The sequence below is a fragment of the Phyllobates terribilis genome, unplaced genomic scaffold (assembly GCF_046119375.1).
Source record: "Phyllobates terribilis strain yellow unplaced genomic scaffold, ASM4611937v1 Scaffold_4__5_contigs__length_816908805, whole genome shotgun sequence".
Taxonomy (NCBI): Eukaryota; Metazoa; Chordata; class Amphibia; order Anura; family Dendrobatidae; genus Phyllobates; species Phyllobates terribilis.
The window spans coordinates 618344252-618368888 of NW_027362764.1; the positions used below are offsets into that span (position 1 = coordinate 618344252).

The 24637-nt window shown below is 40.4% G+C and overlaps 1 protein-coding gene across 1 annotated transcript; it reads left to right on the top strand.

The window, feature by feature from the left end:
- The first annotated feature begins 20031 nt into the window (after window positions 1-20031).
- LOC141264449 (transcription factor Sox-17-alpha-like) lies at window positions 20032-22436 on the top strand. The gene is made up of 2 exons (XM_073676731.1): window positions 20032-20678; window positions 21598-22436. The coding sequence occupies exons 1-2, from the start codon at window positions 20402-20404 to the stop codon at window positions 22398-22400; spliced, it is 1080 nt and encodes a 359-aa protein (XP_073532832.1). The 5' UTR covers window positions 20032-20401; the 3' UTR covers window positions 22401-22436.
- Window positions 22437-24637: the final 2201 nt, after the last annotated feature.

The window sequence follows — 24637 nt, forward strand, 5'->3', positions numbered from 1 at the left end:
TCAGTATTATCCCTGAGCTCCAACACCGCCAGTTGGCGCTCGGAAGTGCCGTCTGCACAGTCAACACTTGCTGCCGTGTTATTGGGGTTCAGTAACGTCAGCTGTTCCCCTGCTGTGCGGACGGCAATTTCTCCTGCTCTGTCCACATTCTCACTACTACAGATTTTAAAGTTGCTCCAATTACACCTCTGGCTCCTCTGTTTTCAGTATTATCCCTGAGCTCCAACACCGCCAGCTGACGCTCGGAAGTCCCGTCTGCAAAGTCAACACTTGCTGCCGTGTTATTGGGGTTCAGTAACGTCAGCTGTTCCCCTGCTGTGCGGACGGCAATTTCTCCTGCTCTGTCCACATTCTCACTACTACAGATTTTAAAGTTGCTCCAATTACACCTCTGGCTCCTCTGTTTTCAGTATTATCCCTGAGCTCCAACACCGCCAGTTGGCGCTCGGAAGTGCCGTCTGCACAGTCAACACTTGCTGCCGTGTTATTGGGGTTCAGTAACGTCAGCTGTTCCCCTGCTGTGCGGACGGCAATTTCTCCTGCTCTGTCCACATTCTCACTACTACAGATTTTAAAGTTGCTCCAATTACACCTCTGGCTCCTCTGTTTTCAGTCTTATCCCTGAGCACCAACACCGCCAGTTGGCGCTCGGAAGTGCCGTCTGCACAGTCAACACTTGCTGCCGTGTTATTAGGGTTCAGTAACGTCAGCTGTTCCCCTGCTGTGCGGACGGCAATTTCTCCTGCTCTGTCCACATTCTCACTACTACAGATTTTAAAGTTGCTCCAATTACACCTCTGGCTCCTCTGTTTTCAGTATTATCCCTGAGCTCCAACACCGCCAGTTGGCGCTCGGAAGTGCCGTCTGCACAGTCAACACTTGCTGCCGTGTTATTGGGGTTCAGTAACGTCAGCTGTTCCCCTGCTGTGCGGACGGCAATTTCTCCTGCTCTGTCCACATTCTCACTACTACAGATTTTAAAGTTGCTCCAATTACACCTCTGGCTCCTCTGTTTTCAGTATTATCCCTGAGCTCCAACACCGCCAGTTGGCGCTCGGAAGTGCCGTCTGCACAGTCAACACTTGCTGCCGTGTTATTGGGGTTCAGTAACGTCAGCTGTTCCCCTGCTGTGCGGACGGCAATTTCTCCTGCTCTGTCCACATTCTCACTACTACAGATTTTAAAGTTGCTCCAATTACACCTCTGGCTCCTCTGTTTTCAGTATTATCCCTGAGCTCCAACACCGCCAGTTGGCGCTCGGAAGTGCCGTCTGCACAGTCAACACTTGCTGCCGTGTTATTGGGGTTCAGTAACGTCAGCTGTTCCCCTGCTGTGCGGACGGCAATTTCTCCTGCTCTGTCCACATTCTCACTACTACAGATTTTAAAGTTGCTCCAATTACACCTCTGGCTCCTCTGTTTTCAGTATTATCCCTGAGCTCCAACACCGCCAGTTGGCGCTCGGAAGTGCCGTCTGCACAGTCAACACTTGCTGCCGTGTTATTGGGGTTCAGTAACGTCAGCTGTTCCCCTGCTGTGCGGACGGCAATTTCTCCTGCTCTGTCCACATTCTCACTACTACAGATTTTAAAGTTGCTCCAATTACACCTCTGACTCCTCTGTTTTCAGTATTATCCCTGAGCTCCAATACCGCTAGTTGCTGCTCAGAAGTGCCATCTGCACAGTCAATGCTTGCTCCAGTGTTATTGGGGTTCAGTAACGTCAGCTGTTCCCCAGCTGTGTGTCCGGCAAATTCTCCTGCTTTGTCCACATCCACTGTACTACTGATTTAAAACTTGCTCCAATTACACCTCTGACTCCTCTGTTTTTAGTATTTACCCTGGGCTCCAATACCGCTAGTTGCTGCTCAGAAGTGCCGTCTGCACAGTCAACGCTTGCTCCAGTGTTATTGGGGTTCAGTAACGTCAGCTGTTCCCCAGCTGTGTGTCCGGCAAATTTTCCTGCTTTGTCCACATCCACTGTACTACTGATTTAAAACTTGCTCCAATTACGCCTCTGGCTCCTCTGTTTTTAGTATTTACCCTGGGCTCCAATACCGCTAGTTGCTGCTCAGAAGTGCCGTCTGCACAGTCAACCCTTGCTCCAGTGTTATTGGGGTTCAGTAACGTCAGCTGTTCCCCAGCTGTGTGTCCGGCAAATTCTCCTGCTTTGTCCACATCCACTGTACTACTGATTTAAAACTTGCTCCAATTACACCTCTGGCTCCTCTGTTTTTAGTATTTACCCTGGGCTCCAATATCGCTAGTTGCTGCTCAGAAGTTCCGTCTGCACAGTCAACGCTTGCTCCAGTGTTATTGGGGTTCAGTAACGTCAGCTGTTCCCCAGCTGTGTGTTCGGCAAATTCTCCTGCTCTGTCCACATTCACACTACTACAGATTTTAAAGTTGCTCCAATTACGCCTCTGGCTCCACTCTGTTTTTAGTATTTACCCTGGGTTCCAGCACCGCCAGCTGTTTCCTAGCAGTGTCTTTGGCACGGGTACTCCCTCCTGCCCAGCCTGGTTCCAGCATGCCAGCTGTTTCCGGGTAGTGTTAACGTCACTTTGCCTCCAATGCGTTGTCCTGTCGTGTTACGGTCGGGTTAGCCGACTCTTTGGTGCCTGCAGTTTAGGTGACTCCTATGTGGGCTGTGGCATCTGGCAATGAAGGCTGGTTCCATAGTGCCAATAGGACAAGCACCCCCTGAAGGACTGTGGGTTTTGGTAACTGCGGCCGGCTCGCGGCCTTGAAACTTTTTTTTACATGGGTACCTTCTGCTACCCATCCGGGTTCCAGTACCGTCAGCTGGTTCTCGGCAGTGCCTTTGGATTAGGTGCCTCCTTCTCGGTATCCAAGTTCCACCAACGTCTGCTGGTCCTTGGTAGTGCTTTCTGGCACAGGTACCTCCTGCTTAGTAACCGAGCTCCAGTACCGTCAGCTGGTCTTCGGCAGTTCCATTGGCTCTTGTACCTTCTGCTACCCATCCGGGTTCCAGTACCGTCAGCTGGTCCTCGGTAGTTCCATTTGCTGTTGTACCTTCTACTACCCACCCGGGTTCCAGTACCGTCAGCTGGTTCTCGGCAGTGTCTTTGGCACGGGTACTCCCTCCTGCCCAGCCTGGTTCCAGCACGCCAGCTGTTTCCAGGTAGTGTCAACGTCACTTTGCCTCCAATGCGTTGTCCTCTCATGTTGCGGTTGGGTTAGACGACTCTATGGTGCCTGCAGTTTAGGTGACTCCTATGTGGGCTGCGGGATCTGGCAATGAAGGCTGGTTCCATAGTGCCAATAGGACAAGCACCCCCTGTAGGACTGTGGGTTTTGGTAACTGCGGCCGGCTCGCGGCCTTGAAACTTTTTTTTACATGGGTACCTTCTGCTACCCATCTGGGTTCCAGTACCATCAGCTGGTTCTCGGCAGTGCCTTTGGATTAGGTGCCTCCTTCTCGGTATCCAAGTTCCACCAACGTCTGCTGGTCCTTGGTAGTGCTTTCTGGCACAGGTACCTCCTGCTTAGTAACCGAGTTCCAGTATCGTCAGCTGGTCTTCGGCAGTTCCATTGGCTCTTGTACCTTCTGCTACCCATCCGGGTTCCAGTACCGTCAGCTGGTCCTCGGTAGTTCCATTTGCTCTTGTACCTTCTACTACCCATCCGGGTTCCAGTACCGTCAGCTGGTTATCGGCAGTGTCTTTGGCATGGGTACTCCCTCCTGCCCAGCCTGGTTCCAGCATGCCAGCTGTTTCCGGATAGTGTCAACGTCACTTTGCCTCCAATGCGTTGTCCTGTCGTGTTGCGGTCGCGTTAGCCGACTCTATGGTGCCTGCAGTTTAGGTGACTCCTATGTGGGCTGCGGCATCTGGCAATGAAGGCTGGTTCCATAGTGCCAATAGGACAAGCACCCCCTGTAGGACTGTGGGTTTTGGTAACTGCAGTCGGCTCGCGGCCTTGAAACTTTTTTTTACATGGGTACCTTCTGCTACCCATCCGGGTTCCAGTACCGTCAGCTGGTTCTCAGCAGTGCCTTTGGATTAGGTGCCTCCTTCTCTGTATCCAAGTTCCACCAACGTCTTCTGGTCCTTGGTAGTGCTTTCTGGCACAGGTACCTCCTGCTTAGTAACCGAGTTCCAGTACCGTCAGCTGGTCTTCGGCAGTTCCATTGGCTCTTGTACCTTCTGCTACCCATCCGGGTTCCAGTACCGTCAGCTGGTCCTCGGTAGTTCCATTTGCTCTTGTACCTTCTACTACCCATCCGGGTTCCAGTACCGTCAGCTGGTTCTCGGCAGTGTCTTTGGCACGGGTACTCCCTCCTGCCCAGCCTGGTTCCAGCACGCCAGCTGTTTCCGGGTAGTGTCAACGTCACTTTGCCTCCAATGCGTTGTCCTGTCGTGTTGCGGTCGGGTTAGCCGACTCTATGGTGCCTGCAGTTTAGGTGACTCATATGTGGGCTGCGGGATCTGGCAATGAAGGCTGGTTCCATAGTGCCAATAGGACAAGCACCCTCTGTAGTACTGTGGGTTTTGGTAACTGCGGCCGGCTCGCGGCCTTGAAACTTTTTTTTACATGGGTACCTTCTGCTACCCATCCGGGTTCCAGTACCGTCAGCTGGTTCTCAGCAGTGCCTTTGGATTAGGTGCCTCCTTCTCGGTATCCAAGTTCCACCAATGTCTGCTGGTCCTTGGTAGTGCTTTCTGGCACAGGTACCTCCGGCTTAGTAACCGAGTTCCAGTACCGTCAGCTGGTCCTCGGTAGTTCCATTGGCTCTTGTACCTTCTGCTACCCATCCGGGTTCCAGTACCGTCAGCTGGTCCTCGGTAGTTCCTCAGCCTTCTTGTACCTTCTGCTACATTTCCAAGTTCAAGCTTTTTGAAATGGTTCTTGGTAATCACTCTGGATCTCCCTGACGAGGACCCTGAAGACGAGGACCCTGAAGACCAACCCGAAGAAGACGAGGACCCCGAAGACGACGACCCTGAAGACGAGGACCCTGAAGACCACCCCGAAGAAGACGAGGACCCTGAAGACCACCCCGAAGAAGACGAGGACCCTGAAGACCACCCTGAAGAAGATGAGGACCCCGAAGACGAGGACCCAGAAGACCAACCCGAAGAAGACGAGGACCCCGAAGATGATGACCCCCGAAGACGACAACCCTGAAGACCACCCCGAAGAAGACCAAGAAGATGACCCTGAAGAAGTTGACTAAGAGGACAAAGAAGAGAAGACAAGCACCAAGATACAGAAGAACAAGAGACAGAAAACCAAGATGCAGAAATACAAGAAGCAACAACACAAAGCGGAAGAACATTAAGCATAAGACTAAAAATCAGAGCAAAAGATAATATCTAAATTATAAGCAGAAGATGACTAAGCAGTGTATGGGGGTGAGGCCGTTCCTCCTCGTGTTGCCCCTGGAAAAGACCTGCTGCTGCAGGCCAAACTGAACGCGGACAAATCCTGTTGTAAATCTTTTGTGACGGGCAGAACGAAAGGTGTAATGTCCAACCTTTTATAGATAACAACTACAGGAATGCCTGCCACAAATAAGAATATGATGAAGAAGAAGAATATGAAGAAGATGAAGAAGTAGAATATGAAGAATGTAAAAAAAAAGAATAATACGAAGAAGGTGAAGAAGAAGAAGATGAAGAAGGTGAAGAAGAAGTGGATGAAAAAGATGCTGAGGATGATGAAGGAGAAAGTGTGGGAGAAGTAAAAAAGAAGGTGAAGAGCATGGAAGTAGTGAAACATAAATATCTGACAAAATATAAAAATACTTAACATAGTCAATATTTCCGTAACTCAGAACGTCTTAAAAAAAATATTAATTCCTGCTATTCCATTTGATTGGGCTAAACCTCTATGCCTTTATTGTCTCCCCCACCTCCCCCAATACATTCTACATTATTCTTAGTTGTTTTCCTTCATGTAGAATTAACCTACAAGGAAAGAAAGGGTTTATTTTCATTCCGATATTTCTGTCCCATTGACTTGCATTGGTTTCCGGTATCGGAATCGGCGATATCCGATACTTTTTCGGTATCGGTCCGATCCAATCCGATCCGATATTTCCCGATATCGGAAGGTATCGCTCAACACTACTACTGACCATATAGTAGATCATAAATAGCCCAATGTGCAATTATTCATGATTGTAAAATGTAATAGTATATAGCTATAAGATACAATAGTGTATAGGATATGGATAAAATGCAATATGCATAAATATTATAGGAGGGTCAAAGTAAGGGATGTTTACTAAAGTCACCTAATCATCCTGACCATGAAGTTAGTCATCAACAACCCAATATGCAGACATTTATAATTATAAGATACAAAAATATGAGAGATAAGCAAAATGCAATATAATATATATAAGCACTATTGAGAGGTCAGAGTCAGCATACCTGCTGTGATCGCCAAACGCGTGTCGCTGCCCACTAGCCGCTTTGTCAGGGGTAATACCAAAGTGTGATACCTGGTCTAGATAAAGGAGGCTCAGGGAGGAAGTTTCAGCTGAAGCGGATTGATTAATCAACTAGAATTATCATCATTTGAAATCCCAGGTGGACACATGCATAGGCCGTCATAGTGTGAGGCAGCCGATGCATGTGTCCCAAAGATACACTGCGTGCGTCTCATCGCTGTGATCGTGGAGCGCAAAGTGCTTCATTTCTGGCCAGGCACTCTCATGTAACGTCACTTCTGGTCCAGCTAGATCATATGCGTTCCATCTAAAATAACGGTGGAACGCAAACAGCGCCTCTTCCTGTCGGAAGTGATGTGAAGCTAAACCAAAAATGGTATGCGTTCCAATAGTGTGGAATGCAAGCTTCCACTTTACTAAAGGATCCAAATAAATATATATGAATGCGCTGCGCTAAAGAAAAAATAGAGCAAGGAAAAGGGAAAGAGGAAAGATGAGGAGGAGAAAAAAGCAGTTTCCAGAATAGTCATATACAGATGAGACACATACACAAGAAAATACAAAAAGAATAGTTGTAAACAAAATCATAAAAACACAATGTTCATCCAGAACCTCCAAAAGGAGAGAAGGGAGCATATTTACATTAATAGACCCACTGCCAATGTGCAGGAGGATAATGATCCAAAAAGATGGATAGAGCTCAAAGTTCAGAGACCACAACATGGTCAAAAAAAGGGGGGGGGGATTGTGTAGCATCGGCGTCTCTGCCCCCTGACAGGCAGAGACGCCGCCCCCCTTACCGCCGCGCTCCTGGCCGGCGTCTTCCGGCTCTCCTGCAGCTGCTTCTGCCGGCGCGCAGCTTCCCGGGCACTGTGCTTAGGGCGCGCGCGCTCCCTCCCTCTTAAAGGAGCCGCTCGTGCCGTCCTAAGAAGTCCCCGGCCAATGGCCAGAGGACTTCTCATATAAAAGGCACCTCCTCCAAAATGGAGGTGCCCGTGCAAGGTTGTAGCTCTGTGTTCTAATCTCTGCTTCAGCCCTCAGGTCTCGCTGATAGTCTGACTACCAGTCCAGTCCGCCAGCCTGACTACCAGTCCAGTCCGCCAGCCTGACTACCAGTCCAGTCCGCCAGCCTGACTACCAGTCCAGTCCGCCAGCCTGACTACCTGACTTCGCCAGCCAAGGACACTCTCCAGCCCGACGGTCTGCCTATGGTCCAAACCCGCCAGTCTGTCTATGGGCCAGGCTTGCCTGCCTACCCGAAGAACGTACCCGTTACCTGCCGTGCCTACCAGCCAGCCTACCTGGAGGCTCCTGCCAGTTACCCGTGGTGTCTGCCAGTCCATCTACCCGGATCACCAGTCAGCCTGCCTGCCGTGCTCATCTGCTGTATCGGTCAGTCGCTGTCTCCTGACCCGTGGGAGTCACCAGCTCTCATACAAGGACTGGCCCAGAGTAGCACCTGGTCCCTCTGCTCGGTCCTTCCCTGGTTCACGGAGTCTATTGAGTCGCCGTGCGACCTTGGTCAGTCCGAGTTGATACCTAGTTACGTCCCTCTGGTCCCTCCTTGCACCGCAGCACAGAGGTTCCACCACCCATATCCGTAACAGATTGTAGACGGGAATTATCAAACAAGAAGGACAATTGAAAGATGTAATACAGTGTCACCCTCATACATTGGCCTAAATATAATTATTTTATTAGAAAACCTGTAAAAGAATGGTCCTCATTAATACCATTGGGTGCCACGGAGTCCAAGGTGTAAATCCACCTCGACTCCATTTTTAAAAGTTGATTGGAATAATCACTGCACCGTGGATTAGGCTGTATCTTTTGGAGGCCAACCACGCGTAATCCACGAGTGTGCCACCATGGTTGTTTAGGAAATGTGCTGCCACTGTGGAGATCTTTTTTCCTTTTTATAGATCCTGGTTGGCTAGATTAATGTTAGAAATGTGTTTTTGAATTCTCTTGCGTAGTTCCTGGCTCGTTTGCCCTACATAAACCATGGGACAAGGGCATGTTAATGCATAGATCACATATTGAGTTTTACAGTTTATGTAATTTTTAAGATGAATAGTTATTTGGTCAGGAGGATTAGTGGACACCTTCGTAGGCTGCATGAAGGGACAAATCGAGCACTCGCCGCAGGGATGGGAACCCCTGAGACGTATGCCCAAGGAAGTCTTTATGGTTGGTCGTCTATAGTGACTCCTAACCAACTTATCGGCCAGATTGGGAGCCCGTTTGGCTGTGAGAAGTGGTCTCTCAGAAATGATTTTTGATAAACGATGGTCAGTAGTGAGTATGCTCCAATGTTGTTGGAGCACTTGATTGACTCTAAACCATTGGTTATTAAAAGTAGTAATAAATCTTACACGGTTATCACTATCACGTACAACAGGGTTTAACAGAGAATCACGTGATCTAGTAGAGACCTTACCTCGAGCCTGAGTGATTATCGATCGAGGATAGCCGCGCTGTCTAAACCGAGTAATCAGGTTATTCTCCTCCGCTTTAAAAGAATCCGGACATGAGCAGTTCCTCTTAGCCCTTGTAAATTGGCCAACCGGAATTCTGTCTTTCAAAGACTTGGGATGAAAGCTCTGGTAGTGCAGCAGGCTATTCGTTGTTCTTTTCTTTCTGTGGAGCTCAGTAGTGATGAGACCATCAACCATGGCAATTTTGAAATCTAGAAAATCAATATGTGATCTATGCCTTAACATGCCCTTGTCCCATGGTTTATGTAGGGCAAACGAGCCAGGAACTACGCAAGAGAATTCAAAAACACATTTCTAACATTAATCTAGCCAACCAGGATCTACAAAAAGGAAAATCTCCACAGTGGCAGCACATTTCCTAAATAACCATAGAGGCACACCTCGTGGATTATGCGTGGTTGGCCTTCAAAAGATACGGCCTAATCCACGGTGCAGTGATTATTCCAATCAACTTTTAAAAATGGAGTCGAGGTGGTTTTACACCTTGGACTCCGTGGCACCCAATGGTATTAATGAGGACCATTCTTTTACAGGTTTACTGCTTTTTTTCTCCTCCCCATCTTTCCTCTTTCCTTTTCCTTTCTCTATTTTTTCTTTAGCACAGCGCATTCATATATATTTATTTGGATCCTTTAGTAAAGTGGAAGCTTGCATTCCACACTATTGGAACGCATACCATTTTTGGTTTAGCTTCACGTCACTTCCGACAGGAAGAGGCGCCGTTTGCGTTCCACCGTTATTTTAGATGGAGCACATATGATCTAGCTAGACCGGAAGTGACGTTACATGAGTGCGCCTGGCAAGAAATTAAGCACTTTGCTCCACGATCACAGCGGTGAGACGCACACAGTGTATCTTTGGGACACATGAATCGGCTGCCTCACACTATGACGGCCTATGCATGTGTCCACCTGGGATTTCAAATGATGATAATTCTAGTTGATTAATCAATCCGCTTCAGCTGAAACTTCCTCCCTGAGCCTCCTATATCTAGACCAGGTATCACACTTTGGTATTACCCCTGACGAAGCTGCTAGTGGGCAGCGACACGCGTTGGGTGATCACAGCAGGTATGCTGACTCTGACCTCTCAATAGTGCTTATATATATTATATTGCATTTTGCTTATCTCTCATATTTTTGTATCTTATAATTATAAATGTCTGCATATTGGGTTGTTGATGACTAACTTCATGGTCAGGATGATTAGGTGACTTTAGTAAACATCCCTTACTTTGACCCTCCTATAATATTTATGCATATTGCATTTTATCCATATCCTATACACTATTGTATCTTATAGCTATATACTATTACATTTTACAATCATGAATAATTGCACATTGGGCTATTTATGATCAACTATATGGTCAGTAGTATATATGTCTTTTTGAATCTAAAATTCTAAATGATTATTGACACCAGAAATTACTAAGTACCTGTTTGTGCATGTTTGGGATACTATACCCTTGCAGGGGTTTTCCCTTTTTTAAATGTTTTTAAATATTTTTTTTTGTGTGATTTATTGGTCCTTGTCAAATCCTTGTTCAATAAAATATTATATTTTTGCAATACAAGTATCTCGGTGTGCCCGGCTTTTTGTACCTGTGGCTTTTTCTCCCTCTTTATCCTATTGGAAATGTAGCATAGTTCTTCTGTTTCGCTATATTGCTTACTACGAGGGTCAGTCAATAAGTAATGCCTCCTATTTTTTTTCTCCTTTTAATTGGCAAGAAATTCAAATGCAATTACATAGGTTGAAAACGACAACATTAATGATTAATTTGTCACTTTTCAATATAACCTCCATCTATTTCCACAGTCTTGGTCCACTGTTTAACAAGGGCATGTATTCCAGCATGGTAAAAAGCATTCTTGGGACCCACCGTGCACAAACTTTTCTTTATCCCAGTTGTCCAATAATTTTCATCACACTGCCTTTACTAAGGCAGATAATGCCACACAATTCATCTGCAGTCACCCAGCGGTCACCACGAATTATGTCATCGACTCGCTGAATGTTGCTTGGAGTCACTGCGGTTACTGGCCTGCCACTCCGCATTTTGTCAGCCAACGGTGATGGCCCTTCAGCTGTGTTACAGCGACGAACCCATTGTCTAACAGTACTGACATCCACTGTTGCATCACCATACACATTTTTCAGTCTCTCATGAATTCGAATGGGCGTTTCACCTTCTGCAAGAATTCAATCACAGAACGTTGTCTAATACGGACATCGATGTCAGCCATTTTGCACGGATACAGTCCTGCCACCTGTTGGTGCAGGAAGTTGTAATTGCTGTGGATTGGAGAAGAAGGTTTGAGGAATTGTGCCAAATTCGAATATTTAACATAACTACCTTATTTAAGAGAAAAAAATAGGAGGCATTACTTATTGACTGACCCTCGTATGTGCAGGCATCGCAGTAGCTTAAATATCCATAGATACAACCACTCATGCAGTGATTAAATATTGGAATAGGATCTTGGAGATGGGAATACTCCTTTAAAGTTGGAAACAAATGTGCAGCAGACTACAGAATTGTTTCCAACTTCAATGATGGATGCATACAACCAAAAATAGCTCAAATGACATCTTTAGTATCTTGATTTGGGCTATGTTCAAAAATTGAAGTCTATGGCTCCATCAGGGGTATGTCCGTGTGCCATGTTTTTGGTGGTTTAGATGGAAACCTTGATGGAAAATGTGGCCAAATATAATGTGAGTATACCTTTAGGCAAAAAAAATCTATTGGCGGGTCACAGCAGATATATGTCACCCCAGTTTCAAATATGACCTGAATTTGGACAGATTTTTAGGCATGAAGTTTGAGTAATTTCAGTAATCTACTGTATTTAAATGTGTTACAATGTTACAATTGGAAAACATTTAATTGGACAAAGCATACAGTATAAACTGCCAGAAAACCAGTGTGGATTTTTCCAATTAAACAACACATATGTAATAAAAACAAACATCTAGTATATATGGCACATAATTGATTTTAATTTAAGGGCTCATGCAGACAAGCACATAAATCGGGCGTGTGTTGTCTGATTTTTCATCGGACAGCACACTGACCCATTTTATTCAGATGAACTATTTTTTTGTCTGCTCAACTGTCTATGAAAAAATCAGTCGCAGTGTGCACTACTTCCATTCGAGTCTCAGATTAGACGTACACATTCAAGTTTATCGGTGCAAAAAAAAAAAATTGGATCCCACACGGAACATCCATGTGTCATCCGATTTTTACGGATACATTTCTATTATGAACCTAGAAAACTGTATTTGATCATGGACATTCTTTACTGTAGATGTATGAAAATGGATCGCGCATGGATATCACACGGATGTAAAAAACAGACACACGAGTGGCACATAAATGAAAAGCGGATAAATAATAATAAAAAAAATGTCCAAGTTTTCTGGATGAAACTCTGACGATTTCTTATATGCTCATCTGCAAGGGCTCTTAAGATCACGTATTTCCAACTCTTGTAGGTTCTTGAAATAGCAAGATGATATATGAGCTAAAAGATGCATTCATATACGATATCCTAGTCCAGAAGAGGAGTAACGTAAAAAATAACGCCTTTGAGACATTTTATATGCACAGGTACATGACATACAGTGTTAAAGCAAAGCAGTAATATCAGATAATGGATGAGACAGAAGATATGTAGTATTTTATGTTGTATTCAATGAAAGGGTGACATATAGAAGTATGCAGTAGACTAGTTGGGAGAAGGTGTCATTTATGAGGGATATTGTGACCTTGTGCAGTAATCCCAGAGAAATGCAATGAAGACATTGTGCTGCAGTCCCACAGTGGTGTAAAAATCTGTTTAATGCAGTAATCTGTAATTTCAAGCTAAATTGTTGGTTTTGGGTGAATAGGCTTTCCATGTTGAAGGTGGAGGAGAGCGCAGCTCTGGCAGTTTCAGTCCACATTCTGAGTAATTGATCAATTAGCGCAAATGATTTTTGGTCATTTCCATTAAGTGGATTAGGAGAAACCTCAGAACATGGATAGATAGAGCAGTGTCTCCCTGATGTAATTCACTTATCTTATTCCTTGTAGACATAAGGGACAGCAAGGATTTCACATATGATCACTAGTAAATGCTGCTACAAGTATTGTTATATTACCAGAGTCCCTTACTACCTAGCTACAACTATATCACTAATAGAGTGTCACTATACTGGTCTTAGATGCTGCACTGGCAAATTATTTCTAGAGTAGAGATCTCAAACTAAATTGGAGTCCATGGAGACTTAGAAATATCCTGTTAAGATGTGGGACTCCTTGTTAAATTCAGGCTATGGCTACATTAACCTCGATAAAGACTAAAGTCCCCAACACTGCGCCTCTGAATACAGATATACACCACACCATTAATATATAGTTAGCCACTGTGTAACCCATCATTCAGGTGATAAGCCAGCATTGTGCTCCACATTAACTATTAATCCCTGGCCAATAACAATATAAATTAATTAGCCCCTGTGCCTTTCCCACTCCCTAATTAATTTCATGTCCATATTCCCCCAAATCATTGCAGTTTCGTGTCCAATATCCCCCACTCACCCCCACTCATTACAACTGCATGCCCACCCCCAAATCATTACAATTACATGTCATCTCTCCCATCCCCACACCACCTGCCCCATGCTCTCCTCAACTGTGTGACTTGTCTCTGTACACTAGCCCACATTGCCTTCATTTTATCTATCCTTTGCTACAGGCCATAAGAAATTACTTTGTGGGCTGCTTGTCTGAGACCCTTATTAGAGTATCCCACCACTAAACTACCACTAGATTCCTTCTAGAGTATCACTGTATCACTGCTAGAGTCCGCTAGTAAATTACTATGTTTAGTCTACAGTAATTTTAGTATACTACTTCTATAGCCATATATATCATTGTCTGTAGTAAATCTTTAAAAAATTCCTTCTTTCTACTTAACCGTCTAGATGCAAGGTTTCAGCATCTCTAGCAAAGGTTTTATCAAGCTTCTGATCTACACCTGTATATTTAATATATCGAATATCTATCATCTGTCTATGTATCTATCAGCTATTTATCTATTACATATCTAGCTATAATCTATCTATTTATCTATTATCCATCATCTATGTATAATCTATCATCTATATAAATATCAGTATGTACAATAATTTTTATTGTATTATTGTTCATATTTTATATATCATTTGTGAAATGCACACTTTGAAGAGAGTTTCCCTGCATGTAATAGAATTATGACAGAATAGACTGAATCCATTGCATTTCCCTTTGATACAGACAAATCCCATTTCTAGCCTTTGGCTACTCAGGTGTTTAGTGCAGCAGCAGACAGTGGTGGCATCACATGCATGGCTGTAATAAATGATAGACATATCAGAGACTGTGTGACAACCAGTCGCCTCTAATCCCTTTAACAAATGCGGGCCGAAAGCCAGGCAGAGATATGAGAGTAAATCTAATGCCTAACATGTCTGCCTGGCTAATAATCTACTTCTCCCTGCTTAATGAATGGAGCGGAGGGGTCTGGATAATAAAATAGCCTTATCTGTAACACTTGATAGGTGTCCCCGTGTCTGCACTGAGTGTAATAAGTCCTTCACTCTATCAATAAATCTGAGACCATCCAGGAGTGAATGCAGGTAATATAGTACTATAGTATTCTCTCTATTGGATGGAGAGAGAGAAAGAGCATAGAAAGATAGATGATAGATGGATGGATATGGAATAGATAGATATATGTAATAGAGATAGATAGATAGATAGATAGATAGATAGATAGATAGATAGATAGATAGATAGATAGATAGATAGATAGATAGATGTAATATAGATAGATATATATGGAATAGATATATAAATATGGATATGTAATAGATAGACATGGGATAGATCTTAGATAGATCTGGGATAGATAGATAGATAGATAGATAGATAGATAGATAGATAGATAGATAGATAGATAGATAGATAGATAGATAGATAGATAGATAGATAAATGATACATAGATCAATAGATAGATGGATATGTAGATGTCCAAATATTTTTTCTTAGATACATAGATGGATAGATAGATGTAATATAGATAGATAGATGTAATAAATATAGATAGATAGATGTAATATAGATAGATAGATGTAATAAATATAGATAGATAGATGTAATATAGATAGATAGATGTAATAAATATAGATAGATAGATAGATGTAATATAGATAGATAGATGTAATATAGATATATGTAATATATCTAGATAGATAGATGTAATATGTATAGATAGATAGATGTAATATAGATAGATAGATGTAATATGTATAGATAGATAGATGTAATATAGATAGATAGACAGATAGATTGATGTAATATAGATAGATAGACAGATAGATAGATAGATGTAATATAGATAGATAGATGTAATAAATATAGATAGATAGATGTAATATAGATAGATAGATGTAATAAATATAGATAGATAGATAGATGTAATATAGATATATGTAATATATCTAGATAGATAGATGTAATATGTATAGATAGATAGATGTAATATAGATAGATAGATGTAATATGTATAGATAGATAGATGTAATATAGATAGATAGATGTAATATGTATAGATAGATAGATGTAATATAGATAGATAGATGTAATATGTATAGATAGATAGATGTAATATGTATAGATAGATAGATGTAATATAGATAGATAGACAGATAGATTGATGTAATATAGATAGATAGACAGATAGATAGATAGATGTAATATAGATAGATAGACAGATAGATTGATGTAATATAGATAGATAGACAGATAGATAGATAGATAGATGTAATATAGATAGATAGACAGATAGATTGATGTAATATAGATAGATAGACAGATAGATTGATGTAATATAGATAGATAGACAGATAGATAGATAGATAGATGTAATATAGATAGATAGATGTAATATGTATAGATAGATAGATGTAATATAGATAGATGTAATATATATAGATATATAGATACATAGATAGATAGATGTAATATATAGATATGGGATAGATAAATAGATATATAAATATGGATATGTAGTAGATATGGGATAGATCTTAGATACATAGATAGATATGGGATAGATATGGGATAGATACATAATAAATAGATAGATAATAAATAGATACAGTAGATAGATGATACATAGGTCAATAGATAGATGGATATATAGATGTCCAAATATTTTTTTCTTAGATGGATAGATAGATGTAATATAGATAGATAGATGATATATATATATAGATAGATGTAATATAGATAGATAGATAGATGTAATATATATAGATAGATACGAGATAGATATATAAATATGGATATGTAATAGATAGATATGGGATAGATCTTAGATAGACAGATATGGGATAGATAAATGATACATAGATCAATAGATAGATGGATATATAGATATCCAAATATTTTTTCTTAGATATATAGATGGATAGATAGATGTAATATAGATAGATAGATGTAATAAATATAGATAGATGTAATATAGATAGATAGATGTAATAAATATAGATAGATAGATGTAATATAGATAGATAGATGGATAGATAGATAGATGTAATATCGATAGATGTAATATATCTAGATAGATAGATAGATGTAATATATAATTATGGGATAGATATATAAATATGGATATGTAATAGATATGGGATAGATCTTAGATACATAGATAGATATGGGATAGATAAATAATAAATAGATAATAAATAGATACAGTAGATAGATGATACATAGGTAAATAGATAGATGGATATATAGATGTCCAAATATTTTTTTCTTAGATGTATAGATTGATAGATAGATGTAATATAGATAGATAGATGTAATATATATATATATATAGATAGATAGATAGATAGATAGATAGATAGATAGATAGATGTAATATAGATAGATAGATAGATAGATAGATAGATGTAATATATATAGATAGATACGGGATAGATATATAAATATGGATATGTAACAGATAGATATGGGATAGATCTTAGATAGACAGATATGGGATAGATAGATAATAAATAGATGGATAAATGATGCATAGATCAATAGATAGATATCCAAATATTTTTCTTAGATATATAGATGGATAGATAGATGTAATATAGATAGATAGATGTAATAAATATAGATAGATAGATAGATTGATAGATGTAATATAGATAGATGTAATATAGATAGATAGATGTAATAAATATAGATAGATGTAATATAGATAGATGTAATATAGATAGATAGATAAATAGATATGTGATAGATATATAATTAGATATATAAATATGGATATGTAATAGATAGATATGGGATAGATCTTAGATACATAGATAGATATGGGATAGATAAATAATAAATAGATAGATAATAAATCTATACGGTAGATAGATGATACATAGATCAATAGATAGATGGATATATAGATGTCCAAATATTTTTTCCTTAGATATATAGATGGATAGATATATGTAATATAGATAGATAGATGTACTATAGATAGATAGATAGCTAGATAGATAGATGTAATATAGATAGATGTAATATAGATAGATGTAATAGATAGATAGATAGATATGGGATAGATATATAAATATGGATATGTAATAGATAGACCTGAGATAGATCTTAGATAAATAGATAGATAGATATGGGATAGATAGGTGGATAGAGAGGTAGATAGATACAGTAGATAATAAATAGATAGATCATAGATAGATGGATATATAGATGTTCAAATAATTTTTTTTAGATATATAGATACATAGATAGACAGATAATAGATATATAAATGAATAGAGAGATATAAAATTAAAGGTGAAAAAGTGGACTTTATTAACCCATATGTGCCACACCATATGGGCTAACAAAGTCCACTTTTTCACCTTTAATTTTTGGAGTGCTGCCTGCTTTTCTTATTTTTATTTATATTACAACTGGACAATTGTTTGGGAGGCTTTGCACCCATAGTTCTTTTGACGGTGCTGTTCCAAGTTTCTGGATAGATAGATAGATGGATAGATAGATAGATAGATAGATAGATAGATAGATAGATAGATAGGTAAATATAGACATATGATAGATGATACTAATAGCTAAATGTAGAATATATAAATGTGGAATAGATAGATAAATAGATAGATATGGAATAGATTTAGATGATAGATGTGAATATTATGTGCTTCTAACACACAGTGGATGGATGTAACAGATCTCATATCCAGGGGGCATTTACTTTCTAGCAATGATAAGGGGAATGTCCGAGTAATAAGACAGGGGAAATAAGGATGAGCACTGTCTGGAGTTACACCTGCGGTTTCTCCATTTCCGCCATGGTATATGTAGCCTTCACATGTATATGAGGGCTCCTCTGACTGGTGCCAGCAGTATACAGCCATATACAGACAGTATACAGAGGAGCTGGGTCTGCTCTGCAGGGTATACTGGTGTTGTGGCAGGAGTGGATTCAGATGCCCTGCAGTGATGGAGGCTTGCAGCACCCAGGAGAGGGTGTCTGGCTGCCGGGCGCGGGGCAGTTTCGCCTGACACTTGGCTATTCGTGGATGGTGCAGCGCCTCCCGCAGGTGGAGCACATGCAGGTGATATGTAGATGACAGGGAAACATTAGGGCGGTGGGATTAGATCTGTGTGAGTGGGAATAATTATGTTAAACGCCGTTAGTTTGGAGTAGAGAACAACAAACAAGCCCGCCTTTATTATTGTTGTCCACTTGTCACCTCTATTGTGGCAGAACAATGAGGTGGCGGCTCCGCGCCCGCCCGGCCGGTTTCTGGGCCGAGCAGACGGCGCAGGTTTCGGTCGGGTCATTAGCACATTCCCTGTGTGAGCGGAGGTGTCAATGTGCAATGTGCTGTCGGCAGCACTGGCTGGGGCCGATCAGCTGCAGAGCACAGGTTAGTAATATACAGTGCATTACATGACAGATCACTGGATCATAGATAGAACAATAATAATAGAAAATAACATTTCTATCAGCCGATAGTAAGAAATAGCTGCAGGGACTATTCACACCTTAATCATTCAGCTCCAGAGGCTCCGGATTATTCTGCTCTTTATAATGTCCACATACTATTAAATAACATCAATACTACTACTACTAATAATGGCATATTTGGTCCTTATTCATATTTATACTGCATACACTATTATATTCAATATCCAATCTTCAAGTCTGATGTTTAGAAAAGTAAAATCATTCAGTGATCTGAAGATGTGAAGGAGGAAACATAAGAGCATCTCTTCTAGATAATTAGTTACTAGTATCAGTATCTCTCTAATATCTGTCTTATATCTATATCTGATAGAGTCTAATATCTACCTATTTATCCAAACACAAAAAAATAAAATGAGCAAATACTCTGCAATAAGTAAGTGAACAGTAATAGCACATGGAAATAACAAGGTAGTTAGCTGACACTATTTTGATCAAAAAGAGTAATATATATTTAGCAATCTAATATCTAATCTATCTTTAATCTATCCAATGTCTTTCTAATATCTATTTTTTATCTGTGCCTCTAATATATGTTTATTTATGTAATATATATCTATCTTATCTAATATCTATGTATTCTATATCATATATATCTATTTTTTTATCTTATCTAGCATAACTATCAATCAAATATCTATCTATTTATTCTATATCTATCATATATATCTATGGTATCTAACAATCTAATATCTATCTATTTATTCTATATCTATCATCTCTCATCTATCTCATATCTCTCTATGCTCTATCTATCATCTATATCATATCTATCTATCAACAGTATCTATCTATCACTTATTTTATCTAATATCTCTATCAGTCTCATATCTATCTATATGCCTGTCTATCATTATTATTATTATTATTATTACTACATATAGTGATATAGACACGAGTCAGGCCAGTACCATCCTTGCCCTATTGGAGAGGTCCTGCAATCTTTGAGCTCATGCTTTCCCCCTCCATCATTATTTCGTACAGATGTGCTCCTTATAGACAGACATGGTAAGGGCTTCAGTGTTTGTCTTGGCATCAGAATAGAGAGATAATTAGGATAAGAGGGAAGAAAACTCCAAGGTGAATATTTGCACAGGGGAAATTGAATCTGCATGTGAACAATGATTATTTGGTATTATCCTATAGCTGCAGCCTGTCCTATCTGCAGCCGATCACTAACGACTACAGCTCGGGAGCTACCTAGCCCCTATCTCAGCCTATCACAGACCCCCACCTGCTGCGTGGCCCCGCCCATCACACCTTTCTACAGTATGTCCCCTATCTCTGGGCGGTGATTGGCCAGCGCTGCAGATGTAGAGCAGATATAGACGGCAGCAGACCCAGAGCAGACAGAACTCACCGGCAGCGAGGAGAGGAGCCGACACTGAGCTACAGCGACCAGACATGAGCAGCCCTGACTGCGGCTACGCCAGCGACGAGCAGCTGAAGGGGAAGCGCTCAGAGCCAGCTGTGATGTCCTATGAGACCCGGTGGATACCTGAGCTCAACACATCACCAGCCATGGAGGAGAACCAGGAGGACGCCTCCAGCTCCGGGAGCAAAGCCGAGGACCGGATCCGCCGTCCTATGAACGCGTTCATGGTGTGGGCGAAGGATGAGCGCAAGAGACTGGCGCAGCAGAACCCGGACCTGCACAACGCCGAGCTCAGCAAGATGCTAGGTAAGATCGGGCACCTACAGGGGCACAGGGCCGGGCACAGAGATGGGAGAGTGAGATGGTAGGGTTACACCAAGAACTATGCACTAGTAATATCCGGATATATCATACAATATATATATATATATATATATATATATATATATATATATATATATATATATATATAATGTATTATCAATATAGTAATACAGTACATTATAGGATATACTATTAATTATAGAATACACAATATTACTAGTAATCATCAGAAACGGGAACATCGGAAGATAATATCATTAGTAATCCTTTCTATCAGATATATAGTAATAACAGTAATACTGTGATGTAGTAATATTGATATGGTAATGAACATGTAGTATTAGAATAATATAATAGGATGATATTAGTAATATTACAATAATATAGCAGGATAATGATAGTAGGATGTAATAATATAGCAGGATAATGATATTAGGAGGATGTAATAATATAGAAGGATAATGATATTAGGAGGATGTAATAATATAGAAGGATGATGATATTAGAAGGATGTAGTAATATAGTAGTAATTAGAGCATAGTCGATTGTATATCCTAGTGGGGTGTAAATAATGCGATAATAGGAGTAGTAGTATTGTCATCACTGTTTTGTGAAACCTCTATGTCAGGCTTTATCTATGATTTAAGTGGGTTTTCTTGCACTGTAGACGATGTTCTGTGGGACTTTGGGTCGCTGATGTGACATTATTGCTATGATCGGAAGCTTTTCTGCATATCTTTATATTGATATTTGCATCTATTTTCTGCCTAAACGAATAGTCGCAGTAGGCAGCACATCGTCTGGATCTCCCTGTTCCCACCGATCTGTTATGCCCTGTCTATGCATTTATCTGGTGCTGCTATGATTTTACATTGATATTAATTGTGTCTTGTCCCCACAGGACAAACCTGGAAGTCCATGGTCTTAACTGAGAAACAGCCATATGTAAAGGAAGCTGAGAGATTGCGAGTGCAACACTTGCAGGATCACCCTGAATACAAGTACAGACCCAGGAGGAAGAAGCAGATGAAGAAAATGAAGAGGGCAGATGGAGGCCTGTACCCAGACAAAGACATTCCCACCTCTGCAGTTCTCAAAACCAATGGACTTATGGCAGTGAAAGACTTTAACAAGGGTTACAGTGGGCACAACAATGGCTCCTATAAGGAGAATCGATCCATGCAACCCTATTACAAACCCTACAACCTGCCAACATCCTCAATGCCCCAGATGACTCCATTGCACTACTTATCCTCAACTATTCAAGGAGGAAACCACATGATGCACTACAACTATGACACTTCCTATTCTGTCCATTTCCAGCAGAACAATCCACCGTCCATGTATGGAAGACAAGTCCCTCAGGCAGAGCAAACTCCATTGGCCAATCATGAGCAGGCTGCTCCGCATGTGTTTTATTCCCAGCAGTCCTATGCAGCTTCCAGCAGAGCTCACTCAGTGGCTCCACCAGATCATCCATTTTCTCATCAGCTTGCACCCATCAATATCAACATCAATATCACCAGAGGAGACTACATACACCAGAGTGCCCTTGTGGGTGATATTGATAAGGATGAGTTTGATCAATACCTTAATGGCAAGTCTGATACAGAACTGAACTCTCACTCTGATGCAAATGATACCACAAATTTGCTGCCATCTTTACTCTCAGAATCCAGTAATATGTGTTACTACAATTATTGAGGCACTTTTTATTTCTTGATGTAATTTGAAGGCTAATGGGATGTTAAAAGCAATTTTGCTTACTGTGCAATTCTACTTTTTAGAATAGAAATCTGACTTATGAAATTTGTTAACTATATTGTGAATGCTTTTGTACTTATTTTGTATTTTTTATAAGATTTATCTTCATTTTACCACTTCTTTTCATACTTTTCCACATAGCAAAAGTACTTATTTTGTACTTTTGTACTTATTTTGTATTTTTTATACTGTTATAATGCTGAAATAAAAGATTTTTCTATTTATTGGTGTGTCCAGCATGTTTTTAATCAATCATTATGGTAACTATTTACTAGTATCTACTTGCATGAATTATCTTCAATCCATTATTTTAGGTTTCTTATGTTTTTACGGGAAAAAGACTGCTTATAGAGTATTAGTTATTGCTGTTTGGTATAAAATTATTGAAAATTATTTCTTATATAACAGGAAATGTCTTACACTAGCGCAAAGCAAAAGTGGATGCATGCTATGAGTAACACCCATTCCAATTGATCCCCAGCTCTTTTTATATTTAAAATAATTAATATGATTGATAGTTCATTTAACTGTCCTTGTGTAAAAGAAGATCCCATACATTCTCCATCTGAAAGTTTCACTGCTCTTGTAACAGGAACTGCCTTACACATCATTGAACAGTACCACCAAGTGGCCATATTTGAAAGTAAATGTTATGGTTAGTTCAAAGGCAAATTTATCAGGTTTGTTTTCTTTTATCATTTCTTTTCAAACTTTTGCCACATAGCAATATGCATATAGGGCAGGAGTAGAATATCTGCTTCCCTGATGGTGGTCTGCTCTATTGCAATTATTAGCTGGTAGAGAGATCGATTCAGGGACTGGTTCTACATTTCTTTACGTTTATCACACTTGTTGTTTTTAAACTTTTTTAATCCTGCACATTCCCTTATTGATTCTGCAGAATTTCCAACCTTGTAAACTTCAGTAACTTTATAGACCCATTGCCAACTGAACTCTAGGCATGCGTGTATGACTTCTTGTTGGAAAAGGTGGTAAAAATATATGCACAGGGGCTTCTTAATTCCATTTTAAATTTTGCTGAGGCTTTCCTAACAAGACACCTTGTAAGTACAGGAGCGGCAGGAGACTGTTTTACATAGTTTTGTGCATTGGAAGACTAAATGCATGCCCCCTACTGTGTAAGTAAGTGTAGGATTATGCAAGAGGTCATGAGAACAATGACACAGAAGATATGAGAGTTTTTATGGCCATGCGTTTCCTTGAGACATACAATGCCATATAAATCTAATGTAAGAATTGTTGATGCTGATACATTCATTCACTGTAACAACTTCAATCTGCCACAAAAGCTTTCATTTTATGTTTGAGGAAAACTGACACATACAATTTAGTAACGTGACTACGATACTAGGAAGTTGGATGGTTTGAGCAAATGACACGTAAATTAAATTAAGACACCAGAGGAAAGAGGGGCTTTCTTAAATGAATGATGTTTTAGGTCCAGTTATTCTACTATGTAGAAACAAAACTGGGAGCAACTAGGATGCCATCAGTGTGCTGTACAAGTTTTTTATTGACTATTAACTTAAATAGGTAATTTGATCTGTGAGTAAAATAGGTGCATGTTCTACCTGTAAAAAAAAAAACAGAACACGTATGAGAAAATCAGATGGGTGAAGTCATCTTCAGTTTGTAAAATAAACTTTTCCTAGCATTCATTGTTTCCTAATAATCACCCAGTGTTAAATGAACCCTAACTTTCAGAAAATTACTTATAGTCACAGCCAGAAAAATAATCACTTTTAGACCACGGCCCCACTATCAGTATTCGGTCAGTATTTTTTCTCTGGAGTGGGAGCCAAAACCAGGCGTGGGTGATAAATGCAGAATTGGAGACTTGTTTCTATGATACCTTTTCTCTGATTGTTCCTCACCTGCTTTTGGCTCCTACTCCTGAGAAAAAATACTGACCAAATATTGATAGTGGGGCCGTGGCCTTAGACTACTTTCCCACAATGAGCTTTTGGTGAATATTCGATGTTGCAGATTTTCTGCACCCATTAAGTAAAGTAGGTTACTTTGCATTTTTTTAAAAAATATGCAGAGGAAAAAAACTCCCCAAAATCTCATCATGGGAACGTAGTCTAACTTTCAGCAAGTTACTTATAGTCACAGCCATAAAAGCACTCGCTTTTAGGCCTCATTCACACGTTCAA